General features: G+C 47.6%; 1 protein-coding gene across 1 annotated transcript; it reads right to left on the minus strand.

The window, feature by feature from the left end:
• Nucleotides 1-19,964: 19,964 nt before the first annotated feature.
• FZD7 (frizzled class receptor 7) lies at nt 19,965-24,201 on the minus strand. Its single transcript, XM_054971664.1, has one exon. The coding sequence runs from the start codon at nt 24,095-24,097 to the stop codon at nt 22,436-22,438; it is 1,662 nt and encodes a 553-aa protein (XP_054827639.1). The 5' UTR covers nt 24,098-24,201; the 3' UTR covers nt 19,965-22,435.
• Between the last annotated feature and the right edge of the window lie 1,307 nt (nt 24,202-25,508).

Here is a 25,508-nt window from a genome sequence, read left to right on the forward strand (position 1 = left end):
CCAACCAGCAGAGTAGACCAGCAGATGGTCATCCGCCATTGTAAGCACTACAGCACACTGGCTGTCCTGGGTACCAAGCTCCTGTGCCAGAGCACATGGCCCTGATCCCCCTCCCACTGTTTCATGCATTCATTTCTACCCAGAAGGAAAGAATGAATTGGACTCGTGTTTCCATGGGAAGCCAGGAAGACTCAGAGGAGGAGGAGGAGGAGGAGGAGGAGGAGGGTCGCTCGCGGCACAGCAGCAGTTCCTAATGGGGCCAGCCAGTCTCTAGCAAGAGCGCAAGTGAACGGCGGCGCCGGACGGCTGGGAAAGGGCTAGTTTTGCTCTGCTTTGCTGCTGTTCTTGCCCCTTGCTAGGCTGTCTGGCTGTGCAAAGGCCAATTCCGGCTGGTTCCCTTCCCTGCCTCCCTACAGCAGCTGCAGACCCTACGGAAGGCTTCCTTCTCCAGCTTGTAGGTGGATTGCGGCCAGTGAGGAAAGGGAAGCTGTGGTTCTTGTTCTCTGCAGAAGAGCAGACAGTGAGTGCGTGGACCGGGGGTGGTGGGGGTGGTTTGTAACCCTTTAAACTAGTTCCAGTGTGTGTGTGTGTGGGGGGGGTGCAGGTGCCCGAGTGACCAGCATAGCAACTTCGAGGCAAAGCCACTGCCAGCGGTGCTGGAGGAAGGCAGGATTGTGGTCCCCTCCCCTCCCACACACTTTGCAGGGGAAGTCTGCGCCAAACTGAGAATTTGGGAGTGCTGGGGTGGGGAGGATGCCTCCCTGATTCTCTGGCAGGCCCACCTCACAGAGGATCTGCAAACAAAAGGAATACCAGAAACCGATCCACGGAGTTCTAAGACTGGAAGGGGGCGACGGAATTGTGCAAAGCATCTTGTGAACCGGGAAATGTTACAAGACGCGGGATATCCCCCATTTTTGCATCATGCACAAAGGAACAAGCAACGAGGGCAGAATGTTCCCTTCTGCTTGACTTTCAGCGTAGTTTTTGCGTAGTCACTTCTTTATACCCCGCCTTTCCCCCCAGTGGGCCCCCAAAGCAACTCACACCCCCTCCTCCATTTTGTCCCCACAACCCAGAGGCTGAAGGAGAGTGACTTGCTCTGGCAAGTTGCCCTGGCAGAGTGGGGATTCGAACCCAGGTGTCCCAGATCCACCTCATGGTTAGAGTGTCTGACTAGGATCTGAGAGAACATGGGTGGATCTGCAGTAGCACAGGGGTTAAGTGGTTGGGCTGTGAATCAGCACTCTGCTGGTTCGACGCCCACCACTGCCGTGAGTTGAGCAGGCAGCCTTGGGTCAGCTCCTCCTCTCAGCCCCAGCTGCATTGCGAGGATAAGAATAACACTGACTTGTTCACCTCTCTGGGTGGGGCACTAATCAGTCTAGAAGAGAGGTATAAGCACAGCTGTTGTTGTTGTTGTTGTTGTTATCCCCCCCCCCCCCCCGCTGCCAGGGAAGCTTGCGGGGTTTCTGTGGGTCAGCCGCTCTCTCTCCGCCTCGGAGGGCTGTCCTGGGGATAAAATGGAGGAGAGGATGAGGTTTAAGTCACTTTGGAGAGAAAGGTGGGGTGTACATGAAATAAGCTGAAGGTCAGAATCTGATGTGAAAGCTAATTTATTTTTGTTTTATGGCTGATTTGTTTATATGGCTGATTTTTTTAAAAAAAAGCTGCTAGGAGTTGCCTGCGATCCCCTGTACCTGTGACTGCTCTAAACGGTGTTGCAAATATTGGGGAAATGCTGATACTGAGAACCAGGGAGAGACGTGGTGAAGCATTCCAAAGATGGGTAACCAGCCCCTCCTAAAGTCTTCGGCCGTTTCCGTGTGCCCCTAAAGGGATGGCATGTTAACGGAACACTGACAACGTCTCCATTTGCAAAACAGATGCGGGCTCTTTGGCTTCCATTTCTTTGACACTTTTTCTGGGGCTGTGGAAAGTGCGTTCCCAAAAAAGGCGCTGAAAAAAATGGAAGCCAGACAGCCTGCAACCATTTTGCAAACGGAGACATCTGCGTTGTGGGCTGTCCCTTTAAGGACACGTAGCCTTAGTAATATTTGCTTGGCCCGCATTAAAAACAGCCCATCGAACATGTCTTAGTTGGAAGGTGCAGGCTTTTTTCTTCACTGGGAAGCTGCCTAGCTTAAAGTTCAGAATACAAAATCTGTTTGCCGTTCCAGATCGGAGGGCTGTGGCTTTTAAACGTAGCTGTCTTGTCACACCCACAAAACTGTATAAATCAAGCTTAAGCTGCCACTGCAGTGTGGAAGGAACTTGGGGACTCGCTGGGCCCTAATTAGCAGCAGTGAGAATGGATCGACTTTCTAAAATGGGAGGAAATCTGGTCATCTTCAATATTCACATCAAAAGTAATTTCTGTAAGATTCCAAACGTTTAAAATTATTCACAGGTGGCACTTGACGCCTAAAAGATTGTCTACAATGTCAACCTCTTGCTCTCCCCTGTGTTGGAAGGGTTGCAATGAGGTAGGATCCTTCTCTCAGAGCCAAACTACAAGTGACATCTTACACAGGTTGGACACTAGTTGGCTTCCCTCAAGTTTTGATGGGAAATGTAGGCATCCTGGTCTTGCAGCTATAATGGAGAGCCAAGCTGTAAAACCAAGGCGCCTACATTTCCCATCAAAACTTGAGGGAAGCCGACTAGTGTCCAACCTGTGTAAGACGTCACTTGTAGTTTGGCTCTTCATTGTTGGTGGGGTTGTTCACGGATAGCCACATTTTGGAAAGAAATATTGGAAGTAATAAAACAGATAACGAATTACGATATTCCATTATCACCTTCAATTATATTTCTAGACCAATGGAATATTCCACAGATCCCAAAAGCTATCAGGAATCTTATAGCAATATTTTTAGTTGCAGCGAAATCAGCGATAGCTTCTGTCTGGAATCTGAAGAAAGTGCCAACTAAAGAGATGTGGCTCTCTAAGATACGGGACCATTTCATCCTGGATAAAATTGATGACAATATCCTCAATGCTGAAGGCTTTCCCGCCAGTTCCAATTTCTATGAGAAATGGTCCCCTTTTCTTGAATTTATAGACATGCACGATTTACATCCCAAAATAAGAATTGCTCAGACGTTGACTCAGTTTTCTGATATTTGGTAATATTACGTATGCTTTGTTTAAAAGTTATTGTAATGTTCATATTCTTCAAAACTTGTAAACTATTATTGATTAGTTGTTGTGTTACAGTTGATGTTCATTGTTGATTTCTATTTGTTGTATGTTATAAAGCTTAATTAAAAAGTAAAAAAAAAGAAGAAGAATGGATCGACTTTCTTAATGCTTCGAGAGGCTGCTTTGCTTTACTGCTGGAGGAAGAAAGGCAGTCTACCCGCCCGGTAGCAAGCAGGCCAGAGAAGACGGCGAGTCAGGGAAGCGGCGCGCTGCCTCTTGGGGAATGGTCCCAGGCCCCAGCCCAGACACGGCCTTGGGCAAGTCTGTTGCTGCATTCAGCAGTAGAAGTTTTTGCAGACATGACAGTGATGCGCACTGGAAGCCCAACAGCTGTGCATAACAGGAGCACACGCCACACACGATCCTTCCACTCCATGCAGTCGCCATGTGTGAACAGGGGCAATGCGCATATTTACGACGCGCGTACTTGATCGTGTGTGACTGTGAGCCCTGCTCATTCTGGCAGTCAGTTTGCACATGACGTGCCTGATAAATACATGCATTGCTCCTGTTTGCGCAACATGGCAACCGCATCTATCAGGAGGATCATGCCTGCAGTGCAATCCCATGGCATACGATTGACAGGTTCCTGGTATGCATTATTGTAATGTCCGAAAAGCCCTTATGCCTGGCTTGGCGACAGCGTGTTTAGAAGGATAACCTTAGGGATAAGTCAAAAAGATATACTGTATTTACCCCGCAAGAAGAAAGCCCTGAATGCCGAGATCCCCCTAAAAAAGCTTCTATACACAAAGAAGTTTCTTTTAGTACTGGACACAACAGTAACTCCTATGAAAACGTATGGCTGCCCCTTCTGTTCCTTGATGGTATATACGGGGAGAAAAAAGCTAGACTTCCTTTCAGGAAAGTAAAGTACTTGGTATTTTTTTCACTCCACACAAATATTCTCTAACTACTTTATTGGATGGAGAAAATAATATATGCACTGGTACTGCATGAATGTACTTTATAATGATTTCCTAGCTCACAGCACCACCAAAATGTTCAGACACAATTGTGGAGCACGCAGTCACACGTGTATACTTACATACTACAGGTTTGTACAGTACTTTTCTCTACAAGCACAAGAATTCACATTTATCCGATCAGGCAGACAAAATCCAGCAAAACAAAAAAATCCACACAGAAGAGTTCCAAAGTTGCTTAACTCAAGAAAGGCAGCAGTAGCGAGTCCATTTATTTTTATTTATTTATCTATTTATTAGTCAGAACTGAATTATTCAAGAGAGATTTTTCCTTAGATAGGAGGAAGTGCTTCACTGCTGTGTACTATCCGTTGCTGTAAGCATGATCCGACTGGATAGTTTCTGTGTTGTTTAATGTGTCAATCTTTGAAATGCTTATGCTGTTTTAGCATTTCTTCAACTCTGTATTAGATTCTTTTTAGTTTTAAATCTCTGCAAATTTGCATACCCTATTACATTGTTTATTGAAATGTGCTTGGAATTAACTGTATTGGCTCACACAGTGTAATTCTCCTTGAGTCTCAGTGAGGAAAGTAATGATGTAAATTAATAAGACCAGAGGAGTTAGCCAGGTTAGTCTGTAGTTGCAAAATAGTAAAGAGTCCAATAGCGCCTTTAAGACTAACCAACTGTATTGTAGCATAAGCTTTGGAGAACCACAGCTCTCTTCATCAGATGCATGATGCCTCTGACAAAGAGAGCTGTGGTTCTCGAAAGCTTATGCTACAATACAGTTGGTTAGTCTTAAAGGTGCTACTGGACTCTTTACTATTTTGTAAATAAATAAGAGAAAATTCAGCAAAGAAAGTCCACATGAAACAATCCCAAAGTTGCTTAACTTTATCCGGTTCTTCCTTTGAGGAAGTCGGAGCAGCATTCATATTTCCCTCCTCCTCCATTTAGCCCTCAGGACCCTGCAAGGTAGGTCAGGATGAAAGAAATGGCCCAGGGAGGGTGTTCTCTTTCCTGTCCCCGCTGTCATAAATGCCGAGGCATTGGCACGGGCAAAGAAGCATCCAAATGGGAGTCTGACAAGCGCTTCCTTCCATCAACTGCCATGACCTCACTTTCCCCCCTTACTGGAAGCTTTGTGCGGCTGCTTCCCCACCCTTAAATCAGCCACGATAATGAAACCGCTTCGTAACCATCTGTGGCCATTTTCTAGCAGTTCATCTGAGTTCCCAGCTTTGATTTTTAAAACTTTGGTGGCCCTTTTCATTGAGGATATATAAGGGGAAACCCAGTTTGGTGTAGTGGTTTGGTGGTTAAGAGCACGGGACTCTAATCTGGAGAGCCGGGTTTGATTCCCCACTCCTCCACTTGAAGCCAGCTGGGTGACCTTGGGTCAGTCACAGCTTCTCGGAGCTCTCTCAGCCCCACCCACCTCACGGGGTGTTTGTTGTGGGGATAATAATGGCATACTTTGTAAACCACTCTGAGTGGGCATTAAGTTGTCCTGAAGGGCGGCATATAAATCGAATGTTGTTGTTATATCTTCCCAAAGGAAAAACGATGAGACCTTTTTTTAAAAAAAATGAAAATTGGGCATTAGAGGAACTTGCAAAGCTATTTCATTATAACAACAGCAATTAACATTTTTAAGGACCTTCAAAGGGGACAATGTTGTGCGTAGGGCTGCCAGCTCCAAGTTGGGAAATTCCTGGAGATCTGGGGGGTGAAACCTGGAGAACCTGGAGAAAGTGGGGTTTGGGGAGGGAAAGGACCTTGGCATGGCATAATTCCATAGGGTCCACCCCCCAAAGTAGCCATTTTCTCCAGGTGAGCTGATCTCTGTGGCCTGGAGATCAGTTGTAATTCCAGGAGATCTCCAGACACTACCTGGAGGCTGGGAAAGCATAAGCCGTGGCCAACTAACTAGGAAAATATCAAAAAGTGTATTTGAAACAATTCTATCAAAGTGAATTATACAATAAGTACAATAAACATTCCTATGTTACAATCAATACCACTCTTTAGGGAAGCCCTGGTAAACACCTCTCCACCCCGTCGAACGAAGGGGTAACACAGGCTGCCCTAGAGTTCTTTTTAGGCTATGAACTCGGCCCGATTTGGAACAATAAATACAGCAAAATACAAGTACAAATATGTGCAACAGTTAATGCAAGGGTAAGTCACAATGCCAATAAGGTCATAATACAATAAATTCAATCACTAACTGCTGAAACCATTCAAATTGCAACCGCAACGTGTTAGCTAGCAAATGAACATCCCGTATCAGATTCTCCTTCTTCCAAGCAGTTACAACTGAAAAATACAAAATAACAATAAATAATCCATTCCAATATTGCACATATTCCCATAGCATCTTGTAATTATATACTCACTTCTTGCACGCACGATTCACAAGTATTCCAAATCAAATGCATAATGACGGCTCGCTCTCAGGCGTAAGCACAGCCTAATTGAACGTAAATTCTTAAATACCATCAAACCCGAAGGCATTTAGAGTAATTTAAAGCACCAGAGTCCTGATCCGTCCTCACAAGAAAGCAGTAAAACCACAGTTTACATTTAGTCCCTTAGGTTCAACAGTGCAAAGTCTGTGGATCCACCATGCTTCCTTTCTTCGGAGGTCCCTTTGCGCTAAAAGTGGGTCCTTATAGTTGCTTACATGAAGCACAGAGTAAACAAAGTCCGTGTCCTTGTGGTTTTTTTCTTTAAAGTGAGAGACCATCAGAGCTTCCTCCACTTGGCGGCGTATCCTAGAGCGATGTTCTTGAATCCTTGTCTTTATTGTTCTACTAGTACATCCTATATACACCAATTTACATACACACACAATCATATATACCACATTCTGTGTACTACACGTGGAAAAAGTTTTCCAGTAAAGTCCCATAGCTTTAAACTGAAGAGGAGACATAACAAAATCGCATGTGTTACACCTGCCACACTTAAAGTGACCCACCGGTAAACTAGTTGCTGGTTTAGCCCTCCACATGTCAGTCCGAATCAAGTGATCCCTAACACTCTTGGTTTTTCTTAGTGCCACTAATGGTCTCCCTTGGCAGCCCGGCAGATCTTCAACTAGGGGCCAGTATTTAAAGATCACTTGTTTAATGTTTTTAGCCAGGGGTGTATAATCCATGGCAAAAGTAAATCTCTCCGTGTGTTGCTTATTTTTGATACTCAATATCTCATTTCTATCACGATGGAATGCCCGCCTCCTGCTGCTGGCTACTATCTCTGGGGGGTAGGCTTTGTCTAGAAATTGTTCAGCTAGCCTTCCCCCACTGTCCCAAAAATCCTGTGACCTGGTTGAATTTTGTCGCAGGCGTAGGAATTGACTATATGGCAGATTTTGTCTGAGGTGAGGTGGGTGAAAGGAGCGAAAATGCAGGTAAGCTTTCCTATCCGTTGGTTTCTTAAAGGGTCGCACACACACTACATTACCCTTGTCTCGGAATACCGTCACATCAAGGTAATTAATAGCCATACTGTCACTAGCCCATGTAAATTTGATATTTCTATGCACTGAATTCATCCAGTGACATAAATCCTGGGCGCCCTGTTTATTGGAGACTATTAAAAATAAGTCATCAATAAATCTCCTATAAAATAAGATTTGTGAGCAAAAAGGATTCTTGATCGGGTTCTGAAAAAAACTCATTCGCTAACCGGGCCATAAATAAATTGGCCACACTGGGCGCTACAGAGCATCCCATCGCTACTCCCCTTGTTTATATATAGAATTGATCCTGGAAACGAAAATAGTTCTTACTTAACACCAAATCCAGTAAATTAATCAAGAATGTAGTAAAGGGAGATTGTGATTCCCGTTGTTCCAACGTCAATTGTATGGTCGAAAGTGCTTCATTGTGTGGTATATTTGTATAAAGTGAAATGACATCTAAAGTAAGGAATACTGCCTGTTCTGGGATCTGGAAGCCTTCCATTGCCCTTATAAAGTCCCGTGTGTCTTGGATGTATGACCTTATCTGTTTGACGAACGGCTGGCAAAATAAGTCCAAATACTTAGCTAAAGGCTCCAAGATGGACTCTGAGCCTGAGATAATTGGACGCCTGGGAGGGGAGAACCCTGGTTTATGTATTTTAGGCAAGATATAAAATATGGGGACCCTAGGGGTGATATTAATCAATGCCTTATGAAGTTGCTCAGTTATAATGTGTTCCAAACGAGGATAGATCTATTTAAGTTGGTGCGACTTCTTAAACTTAGGGAATTTTTTGGAACTTCGCCTTTAATACAGCATGTTCCTCCCAATTTGCGCCCCCGTTCCACCTTCATTCCACCTAATACCGGCCACAAGATCCAGACCTTCGAATCAATGGTATTAAAGGAGATAGAAATGTTGGAAATTAAACATAAACCTTGGCGACCGAATTTACAGCGGGAGGAAAATGAAGCCTTACGCTCTTTAACATCAGATGACTCTATAGTCATCAAGGAGGCGGACAAGGGAGGGGCCATTGTGATTTTGAATAAAACTGATTATATAGGGGAGGTTGAGCGTCAACTGTCAGATATCAATAATTACAAACAAATCCCCAAAGACCCCACCAAGGAGATAGAGGGTATTATTAGGAACTCCCTGGATGAAGGACTTACAAGGGGACAAATATCTGAGCAACTTCATAAGGCATTGATGGTTTGATGGTATTTAAGAATTTACGTTCAATTAGGCTGTGCTTACGCCTGAGAGCGAGCCGTCATTATGCATTTGATTTGGAATACTTGTGAATCGTGCGTGCAAGAAGTGAGTATATAATTACAAGATGCTATGGGAATATGTGCAATATTGGAATGGATTATTTATTGTTATTTTGTATTTTTCAGTTGTAACTGCTTGGAAGAAGGAGAATCCGATACGGGATGTTCATTTGCTAGCTAACCCGTTGCGGTTGCAATTTGAATGGTTTCAGCAGTTAGTGATTGAATTTATTGTATTATGACCTTATTGGCATTGTGACTTACCCTTGCATTAACTGTTGCACATATTTGTACTTGTATTTTGCTGTATTTATTGTTCCAAATCGGGCCGAGTTCATAGCCTAAAAAGAACTCTAGGGCAGCCTGTGTTACCCCTTCGTTCGACGGGGTGGAGAGGTGTTTACTGGGGCTTCCCTAAAGAGTGGTATTGATTGTGACATAGGAATGTTTATTGTACTTATTGTATAATTCACTTTGATAGAATTGTTTCAAATACACTTTTTGATATTTTCCTAGTTAGTTGGCCACGGCTTATGCTTTCCCATTCCTAACACGTGGCTCTCTCGTTGGGGTTTATACTACCTGGAGGCTGGCAACCCTAGTTGTGTGCATTCTCGCCCTGCCCTGCTGCAGTTTAAAAGCCAAAGTGAGAAAAAACTGTTTGGAGGTAGCCACAGAGTGCCTGGCCCACGGTCATCGCGTGACTTTCATGGCAGAGTCAAGACTGGAACACAGTTCTCACTGGCCCTTTTTTAACACACCGAGCACAATGGGTGAAGTTACAGCTTAAAGGAAAACCAAAGGCAAAATGACGTAGCATGGGCAACATTTGAGAATATAGTTTTCAAGGGGTGGTAAAATCCATTCATTCACGCAGCAAAGATTTGTGAGCTCTGCCTGAATTTCAGCCCTCCTCAAAGGTACCCAGAAATTACCCTAAGAAAGAGGGGCGATAACCCCTGGCTCCAACCCCTCACCCCACCCCACCCCAGGACTGATGAGGGTTGCTCTCTGCTTCTGAACGAGTCCCCTGTATGAGAATGGCAAAACAGATTTTATTTTATTAACCGTAGGGAGAATTCTTAGTGTACAATAAAATGAGAAGCAACATGAACAAAAGTGAGTTCTAAAGTGTTTTTTCCATCCACCCACACAATACCGCACAGTTCCAGACTTCTTTGCGTACATGTGGAAGGGTGTCGAGTGACATCCATTTTACTGGCTGCGGGTCCCAGCGGAATGCTGCTGTGTGCCGCTCATAAAACAAGCACAGGAAATGCTGGTTGAAACTCCTGCATTACAAAAAAAAGTATTGCATTACCAGGGTATTTTTTCCTTTTCCTTTTTTTTTTGAAAAAATCCCTTTTCTTCATAGATTACATTTTTTTAAAAATGCACCTTTACATTTAGAAAATTTTGCTGTTCTAAAGGCTGACTTTTGTTTCAGATAATCAAAGCTGGGTTTGTACTTTTGCATGAACACACACGTGCGTGTGTGCACACACACTTTTAAAAAAACAAACCTTTCCCCTCTCCTTTTTACAAATATATGTACACACCAGGGCTTTTTTTCAGCTGGAACGTGGTGGAACGGAGTTCTGGAATCTCTTGAAAATGGTCACATGGCTGGTGGCCCCGCCCCCTGATCTCCAGACAGAGGGGAGTTGAGATTGCCCTCTGTGCCGCTCAGCAGTGCGGAGGGCCATCTCAACTCCCCTCTGTCTGGAGATCAGGGGGCGGGGCCACCAGCCATGTGAGCATTTTCTCCAAGGGCAACCCACCGAGTTCCGCCACCTCTTTTCCCAGAAAAAAAGCCCTGGTGCGCACACACACATCACCATCATTCATTTCTTTCAGGGACAGGTTTGATTTCTATGAGAATGCGAAGGATCTGAAGGAAGCAATCAGCTTATAGGATGCTGATAAACTACAGCCATGAATACCGATGCTTAATTGTCAGCCGACTGCACTGGGGGAAGAGGCTTCTTTTCATTCCCAGACTTTACTACGTTCTTCATCGTACCTACGCTGGAACTTGGGCCAGTGCTGCGCTGGGGTGGGGTGGAGGAATAGGGTGTGCAGGAAATTCTTGGGAAGGGGCCAAGGAAGACACTTGATCTACTTCATAGTTTAGATAAACATGCGGGAAAGAGTTCAATTTGACTGTCTCCAGTGCAGACTCTATAAAAAACAAAACGATGATTTGGGGCCAGGAACATGCCTTTGATGTGTATGGAAAAAGAAAAGAAAAATTATTGACAATTAGAGTTCTAGAGAAGTGTGGGTGGTGTAAACTTGAAAAGAATGTGCTTAAAAAAAACATGGACTGCCGAGTCATATTTGTTTTATTATATGTGGCAAGCATCGAGTTTCTCGGCCTCATCCTAACAGATCTGAAAATCGGCAGAGGGCAATCTCCAAGTAGAAAAAGGCAGTAAGGAGGTGCTGCCAAGGCGAGACTCCCAAAGTAAAATGAAAACTCTTTGAACGTCCCACGTTAAGACAATATGCAGTCTGGCAGGTTAGCTAGGAACAGGCACTTTTGTCTGCTACAAAGCAGGTGGGTGAGTGGAGTGAGCAAGCGAGTGAGTGGAGTGAGTGAGCGAGTGAGTTTGTGTGTAAGTGAACTGGACTTGATCGAACTTTGGTTTGGATGTAGCTGATTTAACTTCATTTTCTTCCACCTATTCAGATGCAACTTGATGCATAGTTTTCAGAAATGGGTGAAATTCCACGGCTCATCATGGCAATGTCTGCACCCCCACCACCTGCTGTGTTCGGCCATTTCACATTACATTACACCATTACCATTTTGGTCATTACACATTTTAAATGCTTGGTGCTGCTCTAAATCCCTCGGAGGAGGAGCCCAATGGGAAGGGAAGAGTCAAAGAATTTCAGCCTACCTCCGGAAGCGAGGCCAGTCTCATGCACCCAGGAGACTCCAGGTGCAACGTTTTCTCCTGTAGAACCGAAGAAATGTTCTCCGTTTAGAAAGTCCTTCCATCGCCTGCTCCCCCTTTCCTCTCAGTCCGCTTCCATACGTCATTGGACTGTTAGGGAGGAATCCATCTGAATGGCTAAGAATCCATAAATCACACAACATGACTCCTATATGATTCGGAAACTGGGTGATGGTTGTCTGAATGATTCACCATTTGCTTCCTAGGTGCCTGCAGGTAGCAACCAGTGTTCCCGCTAATGTGAGCACGTGAGCAATTGCTCACAGATTCTGCCTCCTCTGCTCACAGATTCTCAGCTGTAGCTCACAGGTGTTAACTCTCAGGTGGCCCCGCCCTCCCACTCAGCCGGCGCCAGCAGGCGGGCCCAATAGGGATGGAGCCTCATCCCGCTTCTCTCCTTCCTTCTTGGCTGTGGCTGGCTTAGCCCTCGGAGCGGAACCAGAGAGCGACTCCAATTGCCGCCAGCTCTCTAGCTGGGGAACAGAGCAGAGCCGAGCGATGGGGCCCAACCTGACCCCATTGAGATCCCCTCAGCCCCAGAGCAGAGGAGAGGAGGTGGCACCTCACCCGCTGCCATGGTGAGGGTGTCGTTTAACTTGGCCTTGGTGCAATAGGAGGCCGGAAAGAAGAAGGACGAGGAGGGGAAGGAGGGCTGGGCCAGGTGCTCATCCTGCCTGCTGACGGCCAGATGATGAGGAGAAGACCATTGTGGTGCTGAAGGAGGCTGGTTGGACTTTACCGTTGATGAGGCCTCCTTTTTGAGGGCTCTTCCAAAGTGGCTTTTATAGCCTGAAATGCAGACTTGGCCAAGAACTGGATTTGGCTGCCTTGTCTTGGCAAGCCGAGTATCTCCATCTAAAATAAAATCAATGGATGTAGACCAGAGTAACTCTGCATAGGATTGTGCTGTTGGGGAGTTCATTTAGCGCAGCCACTTTGGGGCTGGCTCCCGCTTGGCTCTCTTGTTTTCTTTAAGCCGCCTTCGTCTTTGCAGGCTCACAGCCCTTCTTTGCCTCCACCCCAAATCTGGATCTGAAGCTAAAGTGGGCCTCCAAGGGCAGCTGTGCCTGACTTGCCTTCTCGCCTGCAGCAGAAGCCGAGGGAAGGCCTCCTTGTTCACAGTCTGTAGGTGCAGAATTAAACAGGAAGCCTGGAAGATTTTGCAAGGTTTGAATCCGGTGGCACGTTAGAGACCAACAAGATTTTCAGGACAGGAGCTTCCCAGAGTCAAAGCTCTCTTCTTCAGACACAAAGAAAAAGGGAACTTTCATTCTCAAAAGCTTATACCCTGAAAATCTTGTGGGTCTCTAAGGTGCGACTGGATTCCAATCCTGCTGTCCTACTGCAGATCAAGACGGCTACCAAACCAAAACTGTTTTGGTGCCACAAAGTCTCCTCTTTCGCTTTGTCCAAAACCAGTGGTTACTGGCCAGTTCCAGGGGTTTAAGCTTTGATCCTGTTCATGTTAACTGGCTTGCAACCTGCTGATGGGCCCAGTTTTAGAGTATCCTAATGATGATAGATCGGAGCATTCTGGAAATGATTCCTCCTCTCGTCCTGACTTCTTAAAAATTATGTTGCTTTCTGTGTGTGAGCCACCTGAAGCAGCTCTCTGTACAGGTGGTACATAAATATTCTAAAGAAAAATCAAAAGTTTGCAATTCTGTATTTATACGTTCTATCCCTCTGAGCTGCAACACTGTGCAGAGCTTGTTTATTTGCCCCAGAAAACTGGCAAATGGACTTCAGGCTACTGAAGTTGCATGCACAAAGTTACTAAGGCGCCAGGTTTGCCATTCCTCAGGTTCTGTCTAAAACAAAAGGAGTAGATGACTCACATTTTCTTTGTGACATGGGGAAGAATAGATACTGCATTTATGTATTTTGTAATTGTCTAAAGCACAATTGTTCCAAATGTTGTATGGTGTCAGATTTCCAGGTGCTTGTATAGGGTAATGGCTAACTGTCTGAGCTGAGAAATCCAAGTCAGAATCGCACCTGAACCACAAGAAAGCCAGTCAGCATGAATGTAAAATGAAAGTCCAGTGGTGCCTTAAAGATTCATTTTTATTTCAGTATGAGCTTTCGTGAGTCGCTGCTCACTCCTTCAGATGTGGAAATCAAACGTTAAAATCCTTCTTATGGGGCAGATTGGGCGGGATGGAGAGTATGATCAAGGATGAATTCTGTCATGAGTCTTTCAAGTACAGATTCATTATGTGGAAAAAGAAAATGTGAGAATGATTCTCAGGTTGACTTCCATACATATCTGAAGAAGTCAGCACTGACTCACAAAAGCTCATCTTGAGATAAATGTGCTAGTCTTTAAGGTGCCGCGGGGTGTCTGCTTTATTTTGCAGCAACAGACTAACACAGCTACCCTTTTGCAATCAGCATGAACATATATCCATTTTTAGACAGAAGTATACTCTGATTTTTGTGGCCCTTTCACCTAATGGGACTAGATGGACTTGGACAACTGATTTTTATAATTAATTTGTTTGGATTGTAATCAAAATGTATTACATAGTTTTTGTTTTTGGATTCTACAGAGGCTAGAAATCAATGGGCTTCGACTGGAGTTACTTTGTACAGGATTATACGTAAATCTCTCCACCCACCTGCTGCAATCTTGTTGGAATAGAGAAGACTAACACATGCCCAGGATGGGATGCAGACCCTAGCACATGTTCTCAGATATATTTATATTTGTATATCAAATAGTTGGGAAGGAGAAGTATTAATAATTTTACCTGCAGAGTAATTTAGTTTGATATTTAGAATCTGTGTTTGAATGACTGCTTCTAAGTGAGAAACAACACCAATTAGTTTGTAGTTTGTTTGTAGACTGACATGATTTTTTTTTAAAAAAAGGAGGTGCACTCAAAACTTTAATGAAATTTGTTGTTTCGGCTCATAAAGTAGATTTTTAGCTCACAACACTGCACAGCTTAGAGGGAACGTGTTGGTATCAACACGTCTGTTAGTTATCCAGTCATCTGCTTTGCTACCAGGGAGCATTCTATGTCATGTCCTGGGAATGGCCCCAGCATTCATACTGCTAGGTATGGATCTACAGCACTCCAGCATAGGTAAAACCTGAAATCTGAATGGCTCTAAATACTTCTTAACAGATGCAGCATTGTGAGTGTGCCACAAACGCAACCTAAACCTCAGTGATAATGGGCAGCTTCCTCTAATGCATTTCACACTTCTCCAAGAAACTTGGTTATCTTGTTGAACATATAAACCATCCCTCTTCAGCGACAGACTGCTGGTCCTTGAAGGTCTGTGTTTTCCAGTCTGACCAGCAGAGCTCTTCAGGAATTGGTGCAGAAAAGTTATCAGATATCCTTTCACAGATGATGCTGGAGATGAAACCCAGGTGAAACCCAAAGTGTGCGCTCTGCCACTGAGCCATAGCTCCTCTGTATGAAATGCAATGCAGATTAAATTATTGAAGTGCACAAATCAGGAAAATATTAACGGAGAGCTCAAACAAATGCCCTGGACATCCTGAGCAGACCCTCTCTCCTTGACTTTGGAGCTCTGCTTAAGATAGCGCTGTTGTTATGAAAATGTAATTCATTACAGCTGACAATTCTGATAGCATTGTGTTCTTGTTTTAAAAACATTGCTGTACTTATCATAATACCCCTGACCTGCATAGCCCAGGTGGGCCTGATCTCATCAAGATCTCAGAGCTAAGCAGGGCCCGCCTTGGTTAGTAATTGGATGGGAGACCTCCAAGGGAGACCAGGGTTGCAGAGGCAGGCAGTGGCAAACCACCTCTTGTTAGTCTCTTGCCACGCCAACCCAGCCAGGGGGTCATCATAAGTCAGCTATGACTTGAGGGCACTCTCCACCACTTCCACTTCCAATTCTATCCATGACTGAGAGCCAGTTTGGTATAGCGGTTGTGGGGAAACGCCATTCTGTGGGTGGAGTTCCCTTTCTATGGGCTGCAGAGGGGAGGGGCCAGTTCTGGAGTAGAAGGTGATTGGAGGGAGAGCGAGTCGGTTGACGGAGGGGAGTTGGGAGTGGACAGTTGGTGGCTGGGGGGAGCGGAGGGAGAGACGGCTCGGAGGGGAAAGATGGAGATCTAGTGTAACCCCAGGTACCAAAGGATCGGGCCTGCCCTACCCAACATCTAATCAGGGCATGAGGGAGACAGAGTAGGGGTTTCTTTTTAGGTTTTATTATTCCTTCTGTTCACTGTATATTTGCCTGTGTATAGTTAAAAGTAAAATAAATGATTTTCAGAATTTATGAAGGAAGAAAGATCTGTTCCACACAGTCCCCCAACCGCTTGGGCCCCCTAGCAGAGGAGGGGGGTTAGGAGGCTGTCCCGCCTAACCAGGACCCCATACAGGGACAGTGGTGGCAGCAACTACCCGGAGACAGGAAAGGGAGACAGCCCCTTCAGGTGCCTGGCCAGAGGCGAAAAGGGAGGGGTAGGCAGAGCGGGGTCTACCAGGGGGAGGAGAGGCTCCGTTTCGCCACAGTGGTTAAGAGCACAGGGCTCTAATCTGGAGAGCCGGGTCTGATTCCCCACTCCTCTGCTTGAAGCCAGCTGGGTGACTTTAGGCTAGCCACAGCTCTCTCAGAGCTCTCTCAGCCCCACCACCTCACAGGGTGTTTTGTTGCAGGGATAATAACAACATACTTTGTAAACCGCTCTGAGTGGGCGTTAAGTTGTCCTGAAGGGCAGTGTAATATAAATTGAATGTTATTGTTATTATTATAGATACCTGTGCAGACTGCAAAGCCTGTGTGCTTGGACTGGCCAATTCAGGAAGGATGCTGTTGAAGGAAGTTGCAAACGTAACTTCCTCTGACTTGGTGTGTATTCACTGAACGTGTGAATGGGGAATGTTTTCTTCTCGAGCTGGCCCTGATACTTGCGATAGCTGCAGAACAAGGTGGCGGGATGCAATGGCCACCTGCAGCAACGCAGCCGAAGGCGGCTTTCTGCCCCCAGGAGCGCACCTCTTATTGCTATCCAAGTAACACTTCCCCCTCCGCCCAGATTTGCAGGGATCCCCTCCTGCGTAAACTTCATTGAAATGTAGAGTGATTGTGCCCGATGGCGTTCAGTGTAGTTCCCACTCAATACAATTTAACATGCACGGGAGAAGTTTTCACAAATTGGTGCCTTATGGATTTAACAGACATCTCAATCATTATCATAGCCAATAAACTGTTTTATTAAGTATTTCAAGTGGTTAAATATGGGGAGGAAAAAACATAACACAACTCCCTTTGCTTTGATCCAGCTACCTTTCCTTCGGCATGATGAAGAATAGTGTGTAACTCAAAAGCTTGCACCATCTTATAGCTACAGGAATTGGTCCAACAGTAAACATCTACTCATCATGCTGTAGCCTTATTGTTTAGGGCCAATGCAGAAATGTCTGGCTACAAGCCAGCAAATTCCACAGGATTAGATGCGCTTAAGCCTGTTGTCTGTGTGCAGAACTCATGCTAAGCAGAGATTTATTTTGGCAAGCCACACTGTGACACAGTGTAGTAGGCTTGCTTCATTCTCGGTCTTTAAAAAAACAACCCTTGTATCAAATAAAAACTTACTTGCAATCAAACCAAGTTGTAACATGGCTTAGGCACCTCGAATGAACAAGTTTTTGCAGGTTGGGGTTTCCTAATACCAAGTGGGGTTCGTTTGCACTTGTCAAAATGCAGGCTCCAGGCCGTTCCTTCAGGTTTCTTTCTAAATTTAAATAAATAAAATCTGATCTCTGACATGCTTTGGACTGGAAGAGAGAAAACAAGCTGCATTTCTTCTTTAGTTCAGGTGGGTCCAAGATAAATTGGGAACGTACATACCCAAAGTCAACAACTCAGCAGACTTCAGAGATGCCAAAGGCAATTTGCCTCTCTGGGGTTTATTCAAAATACACCATTTTCCAGGAAAACCCTCATAAGAGTCAAGGCAAGTTTGTGAAACCTTGACAGAGATGCAAACTGTTGTATGAAGCTGTCAGCGCCTTGAACCTTAGCTAAAATTGACAGTCATTTCATTAGTTTTGATATTTGTCACACTGAAATGTGGCTATTATTAAGGGCCTCCTCCTGAAGGCGAGATGGACACAATTCCCCTTATTATCTAACTGTTCGACAATATGCATCGCAAATCCCACCAACCCAAGCAAATGGCATGTGTCCAAGGATGCCTTTTTAAAAAAGCAGCCACTGCTTTAAAACAGTTCTTTTCAAACTAGAGGAGGGAGGCACATCTGGAAATGTTTTTCTGGCAGGCTGTGGCTCACGACCATCGGCTCTTGGGATCACACACTTAGAGCCTAAGTGAGAAAGGCAGACTGTAAATGGCGTCAACAAATAAATCCGGAGGTCCAAAAGATTTAGGGCTATGCTATTCATCTCCCACCTCAATCTGCCGTCAGTGGCGACGAAGAAGAGCATGAAGCACAGGGCAAATACCTCTCCCCTACACCCCGAGGACAGGATTGTTCCTAGAGAACATTTCCAGCTAATTTGCAGGGCCTCAGCAGCCCTGGTTGGGGATAAAGGCAGAAGATAAATTCTGAAAATTAGTTAATTGATAATTAATTAAATGAAAATCCCTCTCAGAGCGGGACCACAAGTGACGCCTGACACAGGTTGGACACTTGTCAGCTTCCCTCAAGTTTTGATGGGAAATGTAGGCGTCCTGGTCTTGCAGCTTGGCTCTCTGACTGCTGTCCAACGGACTTTTCAACGGTCACTTGTCCAACATTCCGCCAAGCTGCCTACATTTCCCGCCAAAACTTGAGGGAAGCTGACAAGTGTCCAATCTGTGCCCTTTGTCACTTGTGGTTCTGCTCTCAGTCATCAGCCTGAGCCATGCCTGTTTTCACAGAAGAATATCCCCATCTGCATGCAGTGGAAGGGGGAGAAGCCAGGTGGTAGGAAGATGGGAAATGGGTAGGCCCAAATACTGGATATAATGTACGTCACACATTTTAGTTGCCTTAACTCTAAAGATCTGCACTGGACCGTCAGCACGTTTAGCAGCAAAGCACTGCAAATTCTAGTATCTTTGTTACTGAAAACAATGCTTAAGCACCAGGTGACTTTAAAGAAAGCCATGATAAAACTGTATAAATCCCAATAAAATACTACCTGGAGTCAAGGATTCTGTGAAGGTGTTTTTTTTTCTAGATTGTGGTTGGCACAAGCTATCTGCTAGCAAAGAAAAAGTTTAGCAATCCTGTACATGATGAACTAGCAAGTGTGTGTTCCTTGGGGACTCAAGGCCATGACCCAAACGTGCTTAGCATGTAGCATACCACTGAATTCCGAGGGAATTAATTCAGAAGAAACATGCTTAAGCAAGTATTCCTCAGAATGGAAGTGTGGGAAGAGCAAATCCAGGCGAGGTGAAAAAGACACAGAATTTTAAAAGACAAAAAAGCATTTACGAAAGCACATTTTCCTTTCCCTTTTTCCGCTATGAGTAAGGCTCTCTTTCCTCCCAGTAGCTATGTTTAAGTCTTTGCGTTAGCATTTCTTGCACTCGCAGCCTGGTAACTTTAGCAGCGGTCAAATGATCGCCACTCTTTTGGTGGGGGGAGGGGACCCACCAAACAGGACTTGCATTAAGCAACTTCCTTAAAGCAATTGGCAGAGCCAGGAAAAGTTATGGAAGATCAGGGCTGCGTACTAGAGAACTCGCTTCATTTCTAAGATCAGTCTCAACGGGATTCTGATCCTCGTTTGTGAGCAAGAAACAACGGCCAGTGCGTTCCTTACAGCGCCCAAACTGGGACAGTGGAAGAAACCGGGCCGTTCCGAGACAGAGGACTTCCTGGTTTAGTTAGCGGAGACAGAAAGATGAACAAGGGGGCTTTTCGTTGGCCTCGGGGGATGTCGGAATACAGCATCACCTCCGGAATTAGTCTGACGCCACTTTGACTTGGCGGGTGTTTAACTGTGAAATCCTTAGCAGCATTTACCCCCTTCTAATAGCACTGAGGCCAATGGGCTTCGAAGGGGGCAACTCTGCTCAGGACTGATTAAGACAGCTAAGCAAAACTGGGCAAGAAACATGAACCTTGTAAGAAATTTAAAATAAAAAGATAACTTTTTAAAAAGCTATATTGTATTAAAAATCCATTTATTTTGTGTTCTGTACATATAATGAAATCAGTCTTACACAGACCTCTGAAAATGAAACAAAACAGCCAGTAAAAACATAAATACATATATATTTTCTTACAAAATATCAGATTTACAAAATATACATACTGCACTTTCAGTTTGTCTTATGCACGCTTAAAAGGGGGGGGAAGCCAGCATCGCTGAACCTAGGAAATCAGTACCGCAAAATTATAGTGGGCTGTTTCTCTCCCCGCTTCATCCTCAGACACACACATCCAGCCTGCACACCCCTTTGAAGGCTGTCCTCTCCCTTAACAGCTCTCTAAAGAGGTTTTAAAAACAAGAATTTGGGGCTCCATTCATTAAAACAAAGAGGAAATGATTACAGCCTTGAGGCTGAAGGAGAAACAGAAGTAAGCCTGTTAAAACCCACCATTCTCCAATTAGGTTTTCAGGAAAAAAGACAGTCAAACCCCTTCAGTTCACAGCAGCCAATACAAAAAGTTGAAAAAATAAAAGATAAATGAACTTTCCCTTCAGGTGCATTTCATATTCCTTCTTCCCATTTTTTAAAACCCCTCTTTCTATTTTTAACCAGTGGTCCTCATTCAGGAAATGTTATACATAATGATGTAGTTTAAAACATGTTTGCGTTTTTATTACAAAAGAACAAGATTTAGATATCAGAAAGCTTGTGTGTTTTATTTTAAAAAGATTCAGAACACTGATTTTTGAAAGAAAGGAAGGAAGGGAAAGGAAAGGAAGGCAGGGCAGGCACCTCTTAAGGACTCTGAAGACATACTAAACTACTGCACTATCCCAATCTCTGCACTGTGAGCACAAACCCCGCAAATTAGTTGTGTACTTTTGGTCATGTCAATTAACAGGACATCAATTAGTCATGACAGATTTCATTCCATAGGACATACAGCCCAATCCTCCACATGCTGAGTTCAGTGGGACACGCTCACATACAAGTGCAAAGGACCACAAGCCTTCATCATCACTCTTTTAAGGAACTACCCGAGAGCAATCCTAAGCAGGTCTCCTCAGAATCCTACTCAGGTCTAGTCAATGAGGCTTACTCCCAGGAAAGTATTCTTACGATTGCAATGTGAGCCAGTTACGCAGAAAATATGCACAAAATTGGTAGCACTCACTTCTGCAAAAGAGCCACAGCCCAACACTGTTCAACACCCTTAAGCCCCAGAGGGGTTTCCAAGCACACGAATGGAGCACAGGGCAGCCATCAAAGCATTCAGGTCTACATTGCCAAATATTCTTTTTGTTGCCAAATAGCTAATCCTTCTTTTCCTGTATCAAAGGGCAAGATATAATTAACAGGAAAACAGAGGCTGGTGGAAAGAAAGGAGATATTTATCCATGCTTGTTTTACCGATTTTTATGCGAGCTGTTTTGTCAGGTGTTCTGAATTAAACCAGTGTTTGTAAAAGGGGGGGGGAGGGTGTCTCGGATATCCTTCAGTTTGACCAGAGACCTTCCGGAGACTTCCCTTCCCCTCCCTCCATATTCCAAAAGGAATGTGGAACTGCCTGGTCTGGCTGCATCCATAGCTGAACCTCACCAAATTCTTTTGTTAGTTTGTCCATAAAAGCTGATCCCCGGCTTATGCTTTACTGGAGGGGGGGGAATAGACTTTTTTCTTTTGTCTCTGTTAATAAAGGCCCAAGAGTAAAAAGCATTCTCCCGAAAATCAACACATCCTGTCTTCTTACAACCCCACAGAGAAGCGTCTCCTTCTCTTTCCCTGCCTCCCCCTCCCCAAAACCTTAGCAACCCACTTTTGCCAAAGGGGGACTCCACTGGAAAGAAAACTTTTGAACTGAAGTGAAAGAATATTTTCCCCCTGCAGCCCAAGCACGCATTCACTCAGAAGTTAAGTCCTGTTGAGAAGCATGCGATTTACTCCCGGGTCAGCATGAATGGGACTGCAGACCAAACATATAGACAGAGAGCCCCAACAGAGCTTTAATTGGCAGTTTCAATTAAAAAAACAGCACAAAACCAGAGTCCGTGCTGGTCTATGGTTTGCGAGAGAATGAAACTGGATTCAAGGAACATTCCTCTATCCAAGTTACAAGCCTGCATCTGATTTGGGGCTACTCTGTGTAAGGTACGTGTGTGCGCGCTCCGCTTTTCTCTCCTGCCCACCCCTCACCCTCGACGTTGCATCCTCGGCACAAGAATTCCAGCACTCCCCTTTGAGCAGACCCTGCAGGACACACATTACAAGAATAAAACAGCAGCCCAAAAAAAGGAAGACGGACCCTCACGGTCTCCCAAAGCAGTCTTAAGAAGGACACTTAATTCGGTGCGCTTCCAACTCAGCCCACAAGGAAAACCAAGTCAGAACGTTCAGTGCATGGGACATTTTCTGTTGCTCAACCGCCCCCTTCCACCCCACATCTCCTGCACAACCAAGAGCGGCCCTGAGAAAGGGGGCAGACCCTCATACCGCAGTCTCCCCTTTGCTGCCCGTGCTGAGTCTGTGGTAAAAGCGCCGCCAAGACTGGAGCGTCTTGCCAGTCCAAATCCAGAAGCCGGTGGTGATGCCAACGATCAGGGTCATGAGGTACTTGATGATGAAGACGGTGAAGTCCGGGCTCATGGGGGTGAAGCCGGTGGGGCAAGCAACGGCGTAGCTCTGGCAGGTCCGCAGGAGCCAGGTCTTCTCCCAGGTGTCCCGGAAGGCCTGCTCGTAGAAGTGGCAGGCCAGCACGATGGTGGCGGGCACCGTGTAGAGGACGCTGAAGACGCCGATGCGCACCATGAGCTTCTCCAGCTTCTCGGTCTTGGTGCCGCCGTGCTTCATGATGGTCCTGATGCGGAAGAGGGACACGAAGCCGGCCAGCAGGAAGGAGGTGCCGAGGAAGAGGTAGAGGAAGAGCGGGGCCAGCACGAAGCCCCGCAGGGCGTCCACGCTGGAGAGGCCCACGTAGCAGACCCCGCTGAGCACGTCGCCGTCCACCTGCCCCAGGGCCAGCACGGTGATGGTCTGGACGGCGGGCACGGCCCAGGCGGCCAGGTGGAAGTACTGGGCGTGGGCCTCGATGGCCTCGTGGCCCCACTTGAGGCCGGCCGCCAGGAACCAGGCCAACGAGAGGACCACCCACCATATGGAGCTGGCCATGCCGAAGAAGTAGAGCAGCATGAAGAGCAGCGTGCAGGCCTCCTTCTTGGTGCCCTGCGCCACGGTGCGGAAGCCCTCGGGCCAGGCGGCCTCCAGGCAGGCCACGCGCTCCTCCAGCAGCGCGCCGGCCAGGTAGGCCAGCCCCACCAGGCAGTAGCAGCCCGCCAGGAAGACGATGGGCCGCTCCGGGTAGCTGAAGCGCCGCCGGTCCACCAGGTAGGTCAGCACCGTGAAGAGGCTGGAGGCGCAGCACAGCGCGGCCCACACGCCCAGCAGCAGGCGGGCGAAGCGCACCTCGGCCGCCGAGAAGTGCAGCAGGCCGTGCGGCAGGCCCGGCTCGCAGGGCGCGCCGCAGTCGCGCCGGCCCAGGAAGCGGGCGCCCAGGTAGGGCGGCACCTGCAGCGGGCGCGGGCAGGCGGCGGCGGGCGGCGGGCCGGGCGGCGGCGGGGGGCTGCCCGGGCGGGCCTCGGGGGCGGCGGGGGGCGGGCGGCTGGCGGCCGGGGCGTCGGAGGTGTTCTGGCCCACGCAGATCTCGCCGGCGCCGTGCACGGGGAAGCGGTGGCAGCGCAGGCGCTCGGGCCACTGGAAGCCGAACTTGTTCATGAGGGCCTCGCAGCCGTGGCGGGCGCGCTCGCAGAGGGCGCGGCAGGGCGGGATGGCGGCCTCCAGCACGGTGCAGACGGGCGCGTACATGGAGCAGAGGAAGAAGCGCAGCTCGGGCGAGCACTGCACCTTCACCAGCGGGTAGAACTGGTGCACCTCCAGCCCGGCGTCCTCCTGGCTCGTGTGGCCCAGCAGGTTGGGCAGGATGGTCTGGTTGTAGGCCAGGTCGGCGCACAGCGGGATGGAGATGGGCTGGCAGAAGCCGTGCTCCGGCACCCACACGCCCGCCTCGCCGCCCCACGCCCCCGCCACGGCGGCCGCCGCCACGGCGGCCCCCAGCGCCAGCGCCCAGCAGGCCCCCGCCGGCGCCCGGCCCATCGCCGCCCTCGACGGCCCCTCGACGGCCCGCGCGCAGGCTTCACGGCGCGGCGGCCCGGCGGCGCTCCCGAGGCATCGGCGGCCCTGCCGACAAGTCGCCTGCCCCCGCGGCAGCTCCAGGCGCGGCAGCCCGCCCGGGACCCGCGACGGCGGCGGCAACAGCAGCAGCAGAGGCGCGCTCCAGCTCCGCCGCTTCCCGGGCCGGCCGGCGCCTATATGGCCGGAGGAGGCGCGGCGCCCCGCCCCGTCGCCACCCCGCTCCCAGCCGCGCGGCGGGCAGGCCGGCTCGCCAATGGCCGCGCCCCTCGCCTCCGCGCCCCGGCCCCGATTGGACGGCGGGGAGAGGCGGGCGGGCGGGCGAGGGGCGGCTCTCGCCGGGGAGGGGGCGCCGGAGAAAGTGCCCCGGGGCCCGCGGCGCCCTCCGCTCGAAGCCCGTCGAGTCCTGCGGGGCCGCGGCCGGGCAGACGCGGGAGAAGACGAGGGCGGGCCGGGAAAGGCTCCCCGCAGAACCGGGTGGCGTCGCCTTTCCGATCCAAAGCCGGGCGCAGAGGGCAACGGGGAAAGTTCTTCGGGCGCCGGGCTCGGGTCCTGGAACGAGGATCCCGGGGAAGGGGGCCGGCTCCCAGCCGCACGCCGGCGCTTGCTCCCGAGCAGCCCCCTCCTGAAAATCGTGCAGTTCGCTGAAGCAGACTCGGCAAAAATGACCTTTTTTGTGCCGCCGGTCTGATCCGCTGAACAGATCGGCCCGAATTCAGCGTCTGAAAGTTTGCATTCAAATACTCCGGTGGGTGGACTCTGTAGGCTTCGGCAGCCTTTAAAAGGAGTGGCGCGATTTCAGTCCAGTGGCACCTTTAAAAACAACAAGATTTGCAGGGTCACAGATCCAGAGGAGTTAGCCGAGTTAGTCTTTAGATGCAAAATAGTAAAAAGTCCAGTAGCACCTTGAAGACTAACCAGCTTTCTTGAGGCACAAGCTTTCAAGAACCACAGCTCTGTTCGTCAGATGCAGGACAAAGAGAGCTGTAGTTCTCAAAAGCTTATGCCTCAATAAAGTTGGTTAGTCTTCAAGGTGCTGCTGGACTTTTTAAGATTTGCAGGGTATTTGCTTTTGCCGTTGTCAGATACCAGAGAGCGCTGCAGCTTATACCCTGCAAATTTAATTGGCCTCTAAGGTGCTTCTGGATTCGAATCTTGGTCTTTAACTGCAGACCAACACAACTGCCCACCTGAAACTACTTTAAAAATGAGTGAATCGCGCAGCCTGGATCAGAATTCTTCCCTCTCGATCATATATTGCTTGCCTAGGCGCTTTCCCTTCTCATAACTGTGCCTTTAAAAACCAGCGAAGGGTCTTGGGGAAACCTTCTGGGAGGGGGCTTCCGCATCACACTTCAGGGCAGGAAATACTACT

The sequence above is a fragment of the Eublepharis macularius genome, chromosome 2, assembly GCF_028583425.1.
Source record: "Eublepharis macularius isolate TG4126 chromosome 2, MPM_Emac_v1.0, whole genome shotgun sequence".
NCBI classification, from domain to species: domain Eukaryota; kingdom Metazoa; phylum Chordata; class Lepidosauria; order Squamata; family Eublepharidae; genus Eublepharis; species Eublepharis macularius.

What these genes read in the sequence shown, in the direction of transcription:
- FZD7 (XM_054971664.1), bottom strand. Translation starts at nt 24,097, where the DNA reads ATGGGCCGGGCGCCGGCGGGGGCCTGCTGGGCGCTGGCGCTGGGGGCC.